The sequence below is a fragment of the Blennius ocellaris genome, assembly GCF_963422515.1.
Source record: "Blennius ocellaris genome assembly, chromosome: 1".
Taxonomy (NCBI): domain Eukaryota; kingdom Metazoa; phylum Chordata; class Actinopteri; order Blenniiformes; family Blenniidae; genus Blennius; species Blennius ocellaris.
Window position 1 is genome coordinate 4,928,874 of NC_137650.1, and position 14,235 is coordinate 4,943,108.

At 46.7% G+C, this 14,235-nt stretch overlaps 1 protein-coding gene across 1 annotated transcript in view; it reads right to left on the reverse strand.

The window, feature by feature from the left end:
- itfg1 (integrin alpha FG-GAP repeat containing 1) overlaps nt 1-14,235 on the reverse strand; it is a gene marked incomplete at its 5' end in the record, with an annotated part of 222,107 nt that overhangs the window by 206,445 nt on the left and 1,427 nt on the right. Inside the window, 5 exons of the mRNA XM_080520248.1 lie at nt 9,033-9,127; nt 9,216-9,296; nt 9,564-9,621; nt 10,912-11,042; nt 12,268-12,352. Of these exons, the coding sequence (XP_080376374.1) occupies nt 9,033-9,127; nt 9,216-9,296; nt 9,564-9,621; nt 10,912-11,042; nt 12,268-12,352 (450 nt within the window). The remainder of the gene's footprint in view (nt 1-9,032; nt 9,128-9,215; nt 9,297-9,563; nt 9,622-10,911; nt 11,043-12,267; nt 12,353-14,235) is intronic.

The window sequence follows — 14,235 nt, forward strand, 5'->3', positions numbered from 1 at the left end:
TGTTGAATTTGTAAGTGTTTTCTCTATTTTGTGGTGATTTTTGTATTTGGTAGTGTTTTCTCTATTTGGTAGTGCTTTTTGTATTTTGTAGAGTTTTCTGAAGATTGTGGTATTTTGTGCTTCCAGGCCACCTTAAAGAACCCATCAAGCATGAGGACACAATCATTTGTTGTAGTTTGGGAAGCACAATTCATTACAATTTAAGCATTATTGCATATAACAGGCCAGTCGGTCCATGGGTCGTTTTTGTAATGAATCCAACACACATAGCAGAGAACAATACGCTATAACATCAACAATGCGTGAACACAGACTTTCGTATGTACAGATGATTAAGTTGGATTGTTATTACGGTGACTGTCATATTAAAACGAAAGTTACAAATGTAACTACGGTTCTATGAATCACGGATGACAGCCAGAGGTGGTGCTTAAAGCACTGAATGACTCATACCAGCGTAGTCACGAGGAATCCCAGCCACCAACCTTACTGAGAAGCCTCTGAAGATTGAAGGACCACGCCCAGTGGATAAAGAGTAGCAACATCCACATTGTAGAACCTGGAAAATGTGCAGGGCGTCATCCATGAGGCAGCAGCACATATTTGCTCCAGGGGCACTCCCTTAAGGGAAGCTCAAGATGTAAACACACTCCTGGTAGAATGACAACGCACACCCAATGGTATAGGACGGCTTAACACCAGATACAAATGGTGAATAGTATCCACAATCCATTTAGATAAGTGCTGCTTGGACAGCGCAGCTCCTTTGTTGGGACCCCCATAACACAGAAAAAGCTGTGCAGACGTGTGTGTGGCTGCAGTGCTGTCAATATAAAATCTCAGGGCCCTGACTGGGCACAAGAGTTTTGACTTGGTCCCATCTTCTCCTAATGGGGGATCATACCGTGCAAGCCGTACAGGCTGATTAAAATTGGAACTGGACAGCGCCTTTGGAATAAAAGCAGTGTTCGGCCATAATGTGACACCCGTACCATCTGGGTGCCACTTCAGACACGACGGGCTGGTCGACAACGCATGCAACTCACCGACACGTTGGCGAGTAAAAACGCAGTTTTTCGTGACACCTACTTTGGCTCCACCCTGGCCAGGGACTCAAAGGGAGGTGGACACGTTATTCAGTTATACAAGTTATTCAGCACTTTGTGCAGGTCCCATGTAGGGGCTCATGGAGTCCTTGGGGGGTGAAATCTCAGAGCCCCCTCGAGAAACAAAGCCACAGGGCTGTGGCTCCCTTCTGTGCCATTGTCGATCTTAGCATGTCGGTCCGATATTGCAGCCACATAGACCTTTAAGGTAGATGGAGTCTGACCCTTATCGAGGAGAGACTGCAGGAGCTCCAGAACCTTGGGTGCAGAGCAAATCACTGGGTCCTCCCCATGGCTCTCGCACCATTCCACAAATAACTTCCACCTGTTGGCATACTTGAGCCGAGAGGACTGTGCTCTGGCATTCAGGATGGTATGCCTGACAGGCTCCGGACGTCCACTCAGTAGGGAGTCGGGCCAGTCAGTGGCCAAACACATAAGTGAAGGCAGTGGGGATTGGGATGCCAAACCTGACCCCCCTTTCCGACAGGAAAGAAGGGACAACAGATCCTTCTTTCCTGTCGGGGACACAACAGGGATCGGTGAAAGAGTCTCCGCAGCAAGAGGAACCATGTCCGAGCTGGTCAGAAGGGGGCCACCAGCAACAACACGTGGCCCTCCTGGAGAACTCTCTGAAGTCTCTGTCGAAAGAGGTAGTGGTGGAAGGTGGAAAGGTGGCCCTCTGGCCAAGGGTGCACCAGCGCATCTTGGCCCAGAGGGCGGGTGGTTTCTCTAAGGGAAAGCCAAAGGGGGATTCCCTCAAGGCAAACAGATTGCCCTCTTCTCTGCCGAAAAGACTCCAAATCATGCACACCACCTCTGGGTGGAAGCGCCACTCTCCCGGTGGAGGCTGTCGACGGGACAGGGAGTGGGCATGCTGGTTCAGATCCCCTGTTCTGGCCCCGGTCTGGCCCGCAGCCTGGCCAGACCGGGGACGGCCCACCTGAGAAGGTGATGGGAGACTTGCAACAGTCGGGCAGACCTGGTCCCCCCTTGGTGGCTTATGCGGAAGACTGTTGAGGTATTGACTGACCGCAGAAGTATGCGTTTTCCCCTCAGGTATGGCAAAAAGTGCTCGAGAGAGAGTTGCACTGCTCACAGTTCCAGCACATTAATGTGATTGGTGCTCTCCCGCACAGACCACCGACCCTGAACCGTCCTGTGCTGTGCTGCCAGACAGCCCCCCACCCGGAGAGGCTGGCATCGATAGTGACGGTCTCGTGGTGGCCTGGGACAGCGCCCAACAAGACACCTCTCAACAGGAAATCCCTGTCTCTCCAAGGGGCCAAGCCAAGGAGACACTGGCGTGACACCCTGAGCTTCCGGTAATGGTGCCGCTTTGCCTCCAGGTGGAAGCCGTCCAGCCACCTCTGCAGGGGGCGCAATGACAGACCCAGCGGGACCACAGCTGTCACGGATGTCAGCTTGCCTAAAAGTCGTAGGAAAGTGACATACGGCAACATCCTGTTCACCTGGAAGCGCATGAGGAGACGGAGAATGTCCCCTACCCAGTGAGAGGTTAGCCGTGCCCTCATGGTCACGGTATCCAAGGTCATCCCAATAAAGTTCATCCTCTGAGAGGGTTTGAGGCACGACTTTTCAAAATTGACCCCGACGCCCAACTGGGCCACATGGGCAAGGAGACTGGATGTATCCTGGGCCGCCTGAGCTTGTGATGTGCACAGATTAGCCAGTCATCCGGGTATGGCAACACTTTCATGCACCGTGACTGCAGGGGGGCAAGAGCAGCTTTCACAAATCGAGTGAAGACCCCTGGGGAGAGGGAGAGCCCAAAGGGGAGCACTCGAAACTGCCAGTGTCTGCCTCTGTAGGCAAAGCGAAGAAATCGCCTGTGGTGAGGTGCAATAGGGGCATGAAAGTAAGCGTCTTTCAGATCGACGCATGTGAACCATTCCCCCCGGGTTACTGGTCGTAAGACAGCCGCTGTAGTTGTGAAATGGCAACACCTTTAGATAGAGATTGAGTCCCCTCAGGTCCAATATTGGCCTGTATCCACCAGTTTTTTTCATCACAAGGAAGTCGATGGAGTAGAAGCCTCTGGGGTGTGCCAGAGGATCTACTTCCTCTAGCACCTCCTTGGCCAGGAGGGTCCAGTGCCAAGGCTTTCGCCAGGTAGCTGATGATAGCGTCTTGGACCCGACTGGAGGTGGGGGGCCGACGTTGGAACTGAAGCTTGTACCCATGAATCAGGGTGGAGACCACCCATAGGTCCAAAGCATGAGCAGCCCAGTGACTGAGCTGCCAGGGGGGGTGGGGTTAAAACACAGATGGCTGATCAGCTTGGGTTTGCCTGGGTGGCAATGGAGCTGGGGTGCGAAAGTCCATGGTTGGTTTCCATGAAAGTCGCTGGGGACCAAAACCCCTACTTGGGTGAACCTGTTGTGGAGGGCAGACACGAGGGATAGTGGAGGGACCCCTAGGTCTAACTGAAGGAGGCACACTCCTATTCAGGCTTGATAGCTGCTGTCTTGTTTCACGCGCTTTGACAGTCCTCTCCAACGCCTCAACCGCGGCAGAGCCAAAGAGCTCCCCCGGTTCCACTGGAACACTCTGAAGAGTTCTCCTTGACGCTTCTGTCAAGGGGGACTGTGCCAGCCATGCCTGTCGGCATGCCTGAACCAGGAAAGACATCATCCGCCCAAGTTCTCGGGACATGAGCGCAAAAGATTGTAACGCTGCGTCACTGAAGCTCATGGCAGAAGCGTTGACACAGCCCTCCTGCAAGGAAGCCGAGAGGACGAACATAAGGTAAGCCAAGGAGTTTCCGATACGTCCAGCCCGTGCACCAGCATTATAGGACCTCACAAGGAGGTCGTCAGTTACTCGACATTGAGGTCGAGGGCACCTCACAGATGGTCAAAGAGTTTCCTCGGGCGACACAATGAGGGATGCTATGGCTGGCTCAATGATGGGCATCTGCTCCAAGTCAGCTCCCGCAGCATTGTGCATGGCCGACAGAGTTCACCGGCAAAGGCGGGGTCGGTGGCCCCGTCATGTCTGTGGCCATGGTGGGGTGCACTCTTGCAGGAAGGACCTCATCCCCGCCAGTTCTGTATGCAAGCGTTTCACTTCCGAGGCAAGTTGCCACTCAGCTTTCGCCTTCTTCCTGGGGAGGTCAGTCCCAGTGGCAGACATGCGACGGCGTCTTGAGCGGCGATGTTGGAAAGACGGCAGCCGTCCGGGGGGGAGGGAGGGGACATCCTCTACAACGGGAGCTACCTGCTCCAATCTAGACATTCTGATGTAAATAAGCATCAAATAAGCCCTCTCTAAGGTGGTCGGCACCGAGGCACAATGTACGGAGAGGTTATGGCCATCACCGGCCTCAAGGAGGGCACCACAGGGAGAACAACAGTGTGAACCCTCCATGGTGAACGGCTAATTAGCTCACTTGTACGCTGAGGGAAGGGGGCGCACACACCACCTGCACAGCAGACACACGTCGCACAGCACCAGCGGCTTGTGCTTCACACAAGTCTATTTAGCTTCCCCGATTAATAGTCAAACCGTGCCAGCTGAGGGAAAAGGATAACACACCTCTAAACACAGCAAAACAGACAGCTGAGAGCTCTATATATAGAGCTCTGCGACAGCTGCAACACTGTAAGCCAGGAGAGGGGACGCAGTTTGCAGTTAACTAGAAAATATATAAACAGAAGCACCAATAAGCAGGGGTAAGGGGGCGTGCACGTCGCCTGCCAAGCAGAGGTGTATTAATAACACAAGTGGTTGCGTCAATAATTAAACAACAAACACGCGTGTTAGTGTCGAGCAGTGCGGCGCTAACACCAGGCTAACCGGGCCCTCACTCGACAGTGGGTTAACGGATCACTACAGTGCCATAAACAAGCAGAAAGGGGGTTGCGGGAAGCACACTGCCGTCACCGTCTTCCGAGTTATACTGAGCTAAAGTGATCCACGGGAGAAGAGAGCACAACCGCTGTCTCCCCGACAAATCACAACTTAAACATCAAACCATAAACAAATAGCTACAATAACCTTACGTGCACCAGGAGAGGCGAGAGCGTTCTTTAGATCGCACTGGGTCTCAAACCAAAAGAACAAATACACCACCGTCACAGCCTCTGAAGGGCGAATCACCGCTGCTTCCTCACGAAGCTCCGAGCGACAGAATAATAGCGCCAAAGGCGATTCCTTTCAGTTTCGACTGTAGCTGTATATACAGCGGTATGCGTGGCACGGGAAAAGAAAAAAAGTAAACGAACCTCGGGTGACACCGGAACTTATTATCTTTCTTGGGTCACAGGTGACATTGTTGGTATGCATATTCGAACTGCGCATGCACGAAGGGAACATTCAGTGCTTTAAGCACCGCCTCTGCAAGTCAGCAGGGATGAAATAGAACCACCAAGTCCAGGAGAATATGGACTGTGAGTCATGACTCACTGGAGGAAACATTGTTCTGATTGTCTAGCTACTGAGCATGTGCAGAAGAACTAGTTACTACGGCCAATGTGTGTATAACAAAGAGGAGCATTTTCCTTGTTTGCATGCAAACGACGTCCAAGCATTTTCAAGAAGTTCCACCTTGGAAGCCACTTTCAGAAAGTTGCGTTTTCAGTTGCTTTGAGCATCGTTGTCATGTAGACAGGCACCCAAAATTCAACTAAATGTTTGCCTTTTCATTTGAAAACTTCACAGTGCTAATGTCGCATCAGGCTTCATAGAGTCAATAAGCATTACAGCACTGATTCACCGTCAATCTAAAAAAAACTAAAAAAAACAGCTAATGATGAACATGAAGCCACCAGCTGACCCTGAACATGTGGCCACCAGCTGACGCTGAACATGTAGCCACCAGCTAACCCTGAACATGTAGCCACCAGCTGACGCTGAACATGTGGCCACCAGCTGACGCTGAACATGTAGCCACCAGCTGACCCTGAACATGTAGCCACCAGCTAACGCTGAACATGTAGCCACCAGCTAACGCTGAACATGTAGCCACCAGCTAAGGCTGAACATGAAGCCACCAGCTAAGGCTGAACATGTAGCCACCAGCGAACACTGAACATGTAGCCACCAGCTAAGGCTGAACATGAAGCCACCAGCTAAGGCTGAACATGAAGCCACCAGCTAAGGCTGAACATGAAGCCACCAGCTAAGGCTGAACATGAAGCCACCAGCTAAGGCTGAACATGAAGCCACCAGCTAAGGCTGAACATGTAGCCACCAGCTAAGGCTGAACATGTAGCCACCAGCTAAGGCTGAACATGAAGCCACCAGCTAAGGCTGAACATGTAGCCACCAGCTAAGGCTGAACATGTAGCCACCAGCTAAGGCTGAACATGAAGCCACCAGCTAAGGCTGAACATGAAGCCACCAGCTAAGGCTGAACATGAAGCCACCAGCTAAGGCTGAACATGAAGCCAACAGCTAATGCTAAGATTGTTCCTGCAGTTATTATCAAACACATACACAACCCGAGTAAATACCATGATTTCTTCTAAACTATGTAAAGCTAGTTATTGATTTGATTCAATCAACTACCCTGAGATGTATCTAAAATGCAATTATTTGCAATTAATTATAAATCCCTGCAATAATCTTTCACAATTGTATTTTTTCTAACTAATAACTTTATTACATCTCAGTCCAAAATTCAACTTTGATTCAAACACATTGATGATGGTCTTTAACACAATGAAGTGTATGCAGAGTAATCCCAGGCCATTGTAACCGAGGACTCATCAAGTTCTCTAATCAATTTGATCAATAAAAGGCTTTGGTCACATGTTAATTATCACAGAACAGATAGAACTGCAGAGAACAAAGGACAAAGACCAAACAAGGTGTTTTCTTAACCACTGTATCCAGATTCGAGGAGACTAACTCTAATTTGGTCCAGTACAAACTATTCCAACTGTGAAACTGGTGAAAATCCTAGGAAGGATTTTGACTGTGCTTTCAGCGTGAATTGAGGACCTCAGTGGACACAAGCGTGAGGCTGGACACAGGAATTACAATGGCTGCAGGACACGCTGCAGTGGGAAACACACACTCCAACACGTCCAGTCGCTTTCTGATGGGATTCGCTCGTGAAGAGAAATGTGAGTTTTCACTGTTGTACACTGGAGCCTTTCACAAGTTTTCCACTCACCGAAGTGTTATTGCTTCAGATTACAGCTCACACCCATCTTTTTTCTTTTCTTTTACTAACAAGCACTTTTACCTCAAGGTTCTCCTCTTGTGTCGGGAGTCAAAGTTTCATTTTAAATCACGTGCAGAATTGTAACATTCATGCCCTGCGTTTGAAATACGGATCTCTCTATTCTCGCTCTACCTATACACACCTGCTCCATCGCTTCAGTCAATGTGACCAGGTTTCTGCAGTGGCAGTGTGTTTAAAAGGACTGAACCCAGATATATTTCGAGAGGCTGTCATCTTGCCAAAATATTGTTTCAAGTCTTTCTGAGTGAAAGGAACAGTCCCATCTGCTTTCATTGTAGAATTACATCTTTAGTGTTATATCTATAATTACAACCCAATTCAAGCACTGCTGATTAAACCTCATCATCTATTCTGCTCATTTTAATTACAAATAAAAATTCTGAGAAGTCTAGTGAATCATTGATGATACTGAGAGTTTATGTGACTAATATTGTAATTTGCTGAGCCTGATGTGAACAGCGTTGTCCCACCCACACGCAGGAATCAGCCAGGGAACAGACACATTATGGGGATTTGTGTTTTGGTTGGATCCAGTGGATGTGGTGACATATGGAGCAATATGAGCTGGAAACAAGCATGTGGTGTGAGGGGGAGGTGAGCAAGGAGCACTGCTTATATAAACATAAGTGGCCTTTAAGTGCTATTATCGTCCTCCCCTACTGAAACACAATGTGTTTTAATGTGTTTCTCAACCTCAGGCAGCATCGTCTCTGTTCAGTTTGAGGACGATGAAGGCAGCTACTCTTCAGAGGAATAAAGAGGAAATGTTGTTCTTTTACTTCATAGTTTATGTCCAACATAAGGTCGATGGGCCAAAGCCAGCCCACGAGAGGCTTCACTCCAGCTTCCAAACCACCAAGCAAATGGTCAAAAATGAAAAGGAATCATTGATTTATGAATAAATTGCTTAAGAGTGGGAACACAAGACGGCACTGAGACCCGAGCTGAGATATTGTTGATGCTGCCATGAGCGCGAGCTACCTTGTTGCTGTCAACAAGCTTCACAGCCATGCTGTCAGTGTGTACAAACACACAGAATGCAACAACTATAAGAAAGCTTTGGTTTCATAAAATGTAGATATTTTCATCACATATTCTCTGCACTGCAACAAAGACAAACTTTAAAATGTTATTATGGCACTGTTTGACTCAAGATGAAATCTGGATCCTGAACTAAAATGCGTTTGGCACTCCTGGTACCGAGCGTTCAGTGCTGCACCGAGCTCTGTAATATTCAACAAGAAAGAAACAGGGCAGTGTTTTACTTCTCTGCAGACATGAGAAGGACAGAAGGTTTCACTGCTCTCCTCTGCTGTGTGCAGTGACTCAATTTCTTTTTCTTTAAGGGGAACATATTCAAAACATAAAAATCACTTTAATGGATTATACAAGTATGATCTGCCTGTTGACCTCTTGGCTCTTAAACTGTGAGAATATCTAATAAACACAGTGTCTGTGTGAGCTGCCTCAGAAGAAACTCATCTTTTTTTTTTTATATATATATACTTTTCAGGAAATTGACTGTTATAAGCAATTGGCATCACATAACCCTGCTGGGAAGAGACACGGGTGTCTTCACACAGCCGACTCCTCGGAGAGAAACACCGAGATCTGGATTTAAAGATTAAAATCTGTATGTATGTGACAGTTTCTCATCAGGCTGCTTCTCTGGCTGAGCACGGAACACTTCAGGACTGAAACGTGTGACTCACCAGCAGCAAAGTCCTTGTTCAGGTCGATGAAAGCGTTGGAGTGAGGGAAGCGCATCTTAACAGGTGGGCTCAGAGCTTTCTGCCACTGCGGAGTCCTAGAGGTAAAAAATAGAGCAGGACTTTGACACTTTGCATTCTGGGAAGTGATTCACAGTGTGAGAAATCCAAAAAGCGCCTCGTTACCTTTTAGTGAGGGAACAGACTTCAGTGTCGTGCGAGTTGGTGATGTCTCCGAAGACGTCTGGGATCATGTCGCCATTAAAACTGTGGACAGATGGTTCGTCAGACGATCACAGGTTGAACAGACAGGAACTTAAAGCATCAATGGAAACATCTTTCATAAACTAGAAAACGTGATGCTTCAGACTGTTATCAGTTTATTAGTGGTTTCACTCTATGGGTCATGTCGAATGACTATACATCAATAAACTTACTGAATCATCTTTTTAAAACATTCACACATTTATAAAAACTGATTCATGGCTGTTCCTTAGTCACTGTAAACGTTTGAATTTTCAGACTGATACTTACTCCATGACGAGAGGCTGGTCTGTGAACGTCTTGTTCAGTCTGATCCACCCGCTCATATCTGTAGAGGACCAGACAGAAGGACTTTAACATCATCGGTGGAGTAACTAGTGTTTCTCTACTGTCAGAATACAAGTAATTTGAGTACTTCCGAGGACTGAAACCCTTCCAGACATTGTATGTTGAATTTCCATTCAGTTCCAGCAGATTGTTGTGCCGTCTGTGTTGAACCCGGGCGCTCATTTGTGCTACACAATGTCTCACACTCACTACCAGTTACTCATTGTGGCATTATTATTGATTTTATTATAAACTTGAAGTCATTTCATGATAAAGTTGCATTGTGGAAACACAAGATCTCAGGCTCTTTTTTTCATTATGGAATATAAAAGGTGGTTTAAGGTCATTGATTGTCAATCTATTTTTTTAAGGGACCCAAACTTTTGCCATCGTAACCTGGGCTATATATGCCTACCTGTCTGAATTTTCACAAAACAAAACAATGACTCCAGAAAATGGCTGTAATCTCAACATGAAGCCAACTTCAATGAAACTTTCTTGCGCAAAATACTGTGAAATATACCCCAAAAAATACTCATCTCGCTGTTGCATTCTGGGCGTTTTTACAAACTCCTCCTGACAACATGGCTTTGAGGCTACTTTGATAATGAGGTAGTTAGCATTCATGGCAGCATCAACAATATCTCAGCTCCGGTCTCGTGTTGTGTCGCGACTCAGAGGCAACTTCCTAAAAAATATATGTCTGCACTGAATTTTTCGCCATTTGTTTGGTGCTTTGGCCAGATTGGAAGCACTTGCAGGCTGGTGTTGCCCACAGGCCTTTATGTTTGATACCTTTGAGATCTTCCCTCCCAGTTGGGAATCACTGTTTTATATTGGAGGATTGAAACGTGTCAGCAGGGATTAGAAGTGGGGGGAAATATCGTGAGCGTGGGGGTTTATATAGCGACTCAGAAGACTCAATCTCGTCTTCATCGAGTGCCTTAGACCACGAAGATCCAGTTTACTTTAACTCGTTTGACCAATGAACTTCACAAACGTGAAAACAGCATGACAGTTTTTACAATTGGAACAGAAAGGTTTGCACTCATGTCAAATGTGTTTTGCATTCACATTTCTAACAACAGACCAAGAGAGGCGAAGTAAACTCTGTCAAACAATGCATCAATGAGGTAAAAGAGCAGGAATTCCTCTGTCACGTACATAAATTGGGAGACAACTGTGAAAATACGGAGCTGCTAAGGTCCAGCACTTCCTGTTCAGAACTGATCAGAGTCTAATCAAACCTCACCAGAGTTCGTTTTACACCCAAACACTGTTGGAGTTGTACCTAAAGTCTGGTTGTTGCCCCAAAAGATGAAGACCTCCACTCCCCCAGGGCCACGCCCGGTTGTGAGGAGGACGTCCATCTGTGAGTCTCCATCGTAGTCACCAGGGACGACGCTGGTGATAACAGCATCCCTGAAAAGAGGAGAATAGAGGTGAGCTGCAGACTCATGTCCTCTGAAACTGTCTCCAGAGGGAACCTGGTCAGACCAATATTGAAGACAGTCTGTTGTTTTCCAGGCTGTGTGACTCCTGAATCTTTGATCATGCATGTCTTCTTTAACTCAGCCTCACAGTGTCGGCTGGACACTAATCTAATGCTGCAAGCAAAGATGTAGCTAACAACAGAGCATCTCACTGCAACCAGTTCATCAGTCCAATGTTGTTACGGAGGAAGGTTCTCCTTGCGGGCTTGATTGGAGCATTCAGAGGATTGTATTCTTGACACCTCTGCTATAAAACTTGGATTTGGGGATGGTTTACAGTGTTGGTCATGTTTTCTTTGAGTGTCCTGGAGCCCATGCAGTGAAATCCAGGACAGCATCATGTCTCGTTTTAATTATTGAAGCAGTTTGCTGCAGATTGGTGAATCTGTTCCCATCTTCCAATCTGAGAGGCCATGCCTCCCTGAACAGCGCTTCATTCATCTGACTGAGCCGGGAACCGTTAGCCTCGCTAGTTGTCCAATGTTCCTCTGGCTGTTTCTGTGCCAATTCCTCGACACCCATTTGGTGCTTCTCTTCTCATGTTGATGCAATTAGGTCTGTCTGAAAATGTTGTTTTATGTCTCTGTAAACGTGTCTTGAAATGACTGTTGGGTTTGGTGCTATAGAAATAAAATTTAATTGAAATGTTAATACTTGTAAATACTTTGCAGACGGGCTCACTGGAATTTTCAAATTTCATTTATTCCAAGACGATAAATTGTGGGGAAAAAAAGTTTGGAACTGGCCCGTCTAGAATTTCAGCCTCCGGATGCTGTAATTGTTTTATTGTCGAGTACAGTACCAGACACACCTCCTGGAAGTTATACTTGTCTCCAGAGAGAGTTTCAAATAGCTAATAAAGAAACAGACTGCATCATAGGCAACACAATACATCAACCAATGTTTTCTATGACACGGAGAACCTTCAGGGCTCTGCCATCGCCTACTATGTCTCACTTCATTTTCTGTTGTGTTTCACTTTGCGTGACGGCCTGAACGTCTTTGCATGTTTCTCCTGGTTGTCAGTGCAAACCAACAAAAACATGTTTTATTCCCAGACTGAAGCGTTTCTCCAAGCTTTGTTGGTAAAAACAAATCCATATATCTAATCGGGTTTCCTCGTCGGCCCGAACTGAAACAGAAGTCCCGTTTACCCCGGCAGAACGCTCCTCGTGATGTTCACTTTGGGTTTGAAGTACGGCGCTTTGGAGTCGGCCAAGAATATCAGAACTTCAGAATCTGAAACAGGAAGAAAAGACAGTGAGGCTTTAAAAGTCACATTACAATCATTATTAAGTTATCCTCGATTCTCATTGAGTCAAAATTGTGACGGCGTCAATGAATGTAATAGCAATACTTTAAACTGTGATTGTGTCCACAGTGAACCTGCTGGAGTTTCCGTGGCCGGTTTGCTTCAGACAGAAGGAGGAGTCACTTTTACATATCAAACATTGACAGTGACACCAGATAACCTTGCCTTCATCTCCGTTTCAATCCCTCTCGATACTTTAACTTTAATTGATTGATTCAATGATCATCATATATATATTGGGCTCATTTCCTTATTTGTTCTGACATCTTTATTTGATGTGGGCCACTCCGACCCGATGCTGATGCTGACCCGATCATTGACTGACGGACCAAATATAATGAGGATATTATGAATGACTTCTGTGTCTTTCTGGCTGGGATCATGCCCAGATACCATTGTGTTCTTATTGTTGGAGATTTTAACATCCTGTTAAACCTGGTGAGGCTGGCGAAGGGCTTTTTCACTCTCAATGGCTCTTTTTATCTGGTTGAGTGTGTCTGGCACCACACATGAACATGGGCCTACATTAGACCTCGTACCTTGTGATGGTTTGTGTGTTTAACCTGGATAATATGTGACAATGTGCTGTCTGAGTGACGGTATTTGGTGTTTGTTTGTAAAAACTGTGTTCTGCTCTGAAGGACTTAACTCTTCCACTACCAAATCTTTCTATGCTGCCTTCTACCAACTCTACGTCCCCTCTGACTAAACTGCTACAGAGGAGCATTGCCATTGGTTCCAGTCCTCCTGCTTCACCATACTGGACTCTGTGGCTTCAACCTGAGCCCTGGTTCAATGAAAGGACCCGGGCAGCCAGCGAGAGAGCCAGAGCTGATGGAAGAAGGACAAGCTGCTGTTTCACTATACATTTTTAAAGAACTGCTGGCGTCAATATCACACCACTGTAAATATGTGAGAAATTAATTTCACTTCCTGCCTCTAATCCTTCTCGCTCTGCCACTTGTCCAATTGTTTTTGATCAATTTGAGCCTTTAACTTGATAATCTTCAGAGGATGTGGTTGCACATATTATATTTTAAGGTCCCCCAAGATGCTATCCCTTCTAATCATTTCCAGACGGCTTCCTCGGCATAGGGCAACTGGTTCTTGTAACCATTAACAGCAGTCAGTCTTCTGGTGTAGTTTAAACATGCAGTGGTCCAGCTGCTTCTGAGGAAACCTGACTTTACAGGGTGGTGCAGCTCTGTTGGTACAGCAGTGGTCTGAATGTGAATTTGTGAATCTGTATGAATGTGATGAGCGAGGTAAAGCACTTTGGGGCTGCTCACACAGCTATAAAGTGCTACACGAGTGAAATCCATTTACCATCCAGGCTCATCTTCAAGCTGCCTTTTATCTCCAAAATATTGAAGAAGATTTTTCACTCGCAGCTAAAGCGTTACGTGGAGAAACACAATATCTTAGAGGTTTTTCAGTCTGGTTTTAAAACTCTGCATTGCACCAAGTCAGTGTTGCTGGGGGGTTTTCACAACATCCTCCTTGGCAACGATTTGGGTGATCATGTGGTTCTTGTTCTGCTGCATTCGGCACAGTGGACCAGGACATTTTGATATCCCGGTTGTTACCCAGGTGGGCATCAGTGACTATGCATTTGCATACGTCCTATCTGGCAGACAGAACCATGTGCGTTTGCCTTGCTGGGTCTCTGTCACATGGGGTTCCACAGGGCTCAATTTTAGGGGCCCTGCCTTTTTCACTTTACCTACTGCCACTGGGTTCTGTTCTTAAAAGGCACTACATCTTGTTTCATTGCCAAAAGCAGAACAGCCAGATTTATGTCCCGCTGAAA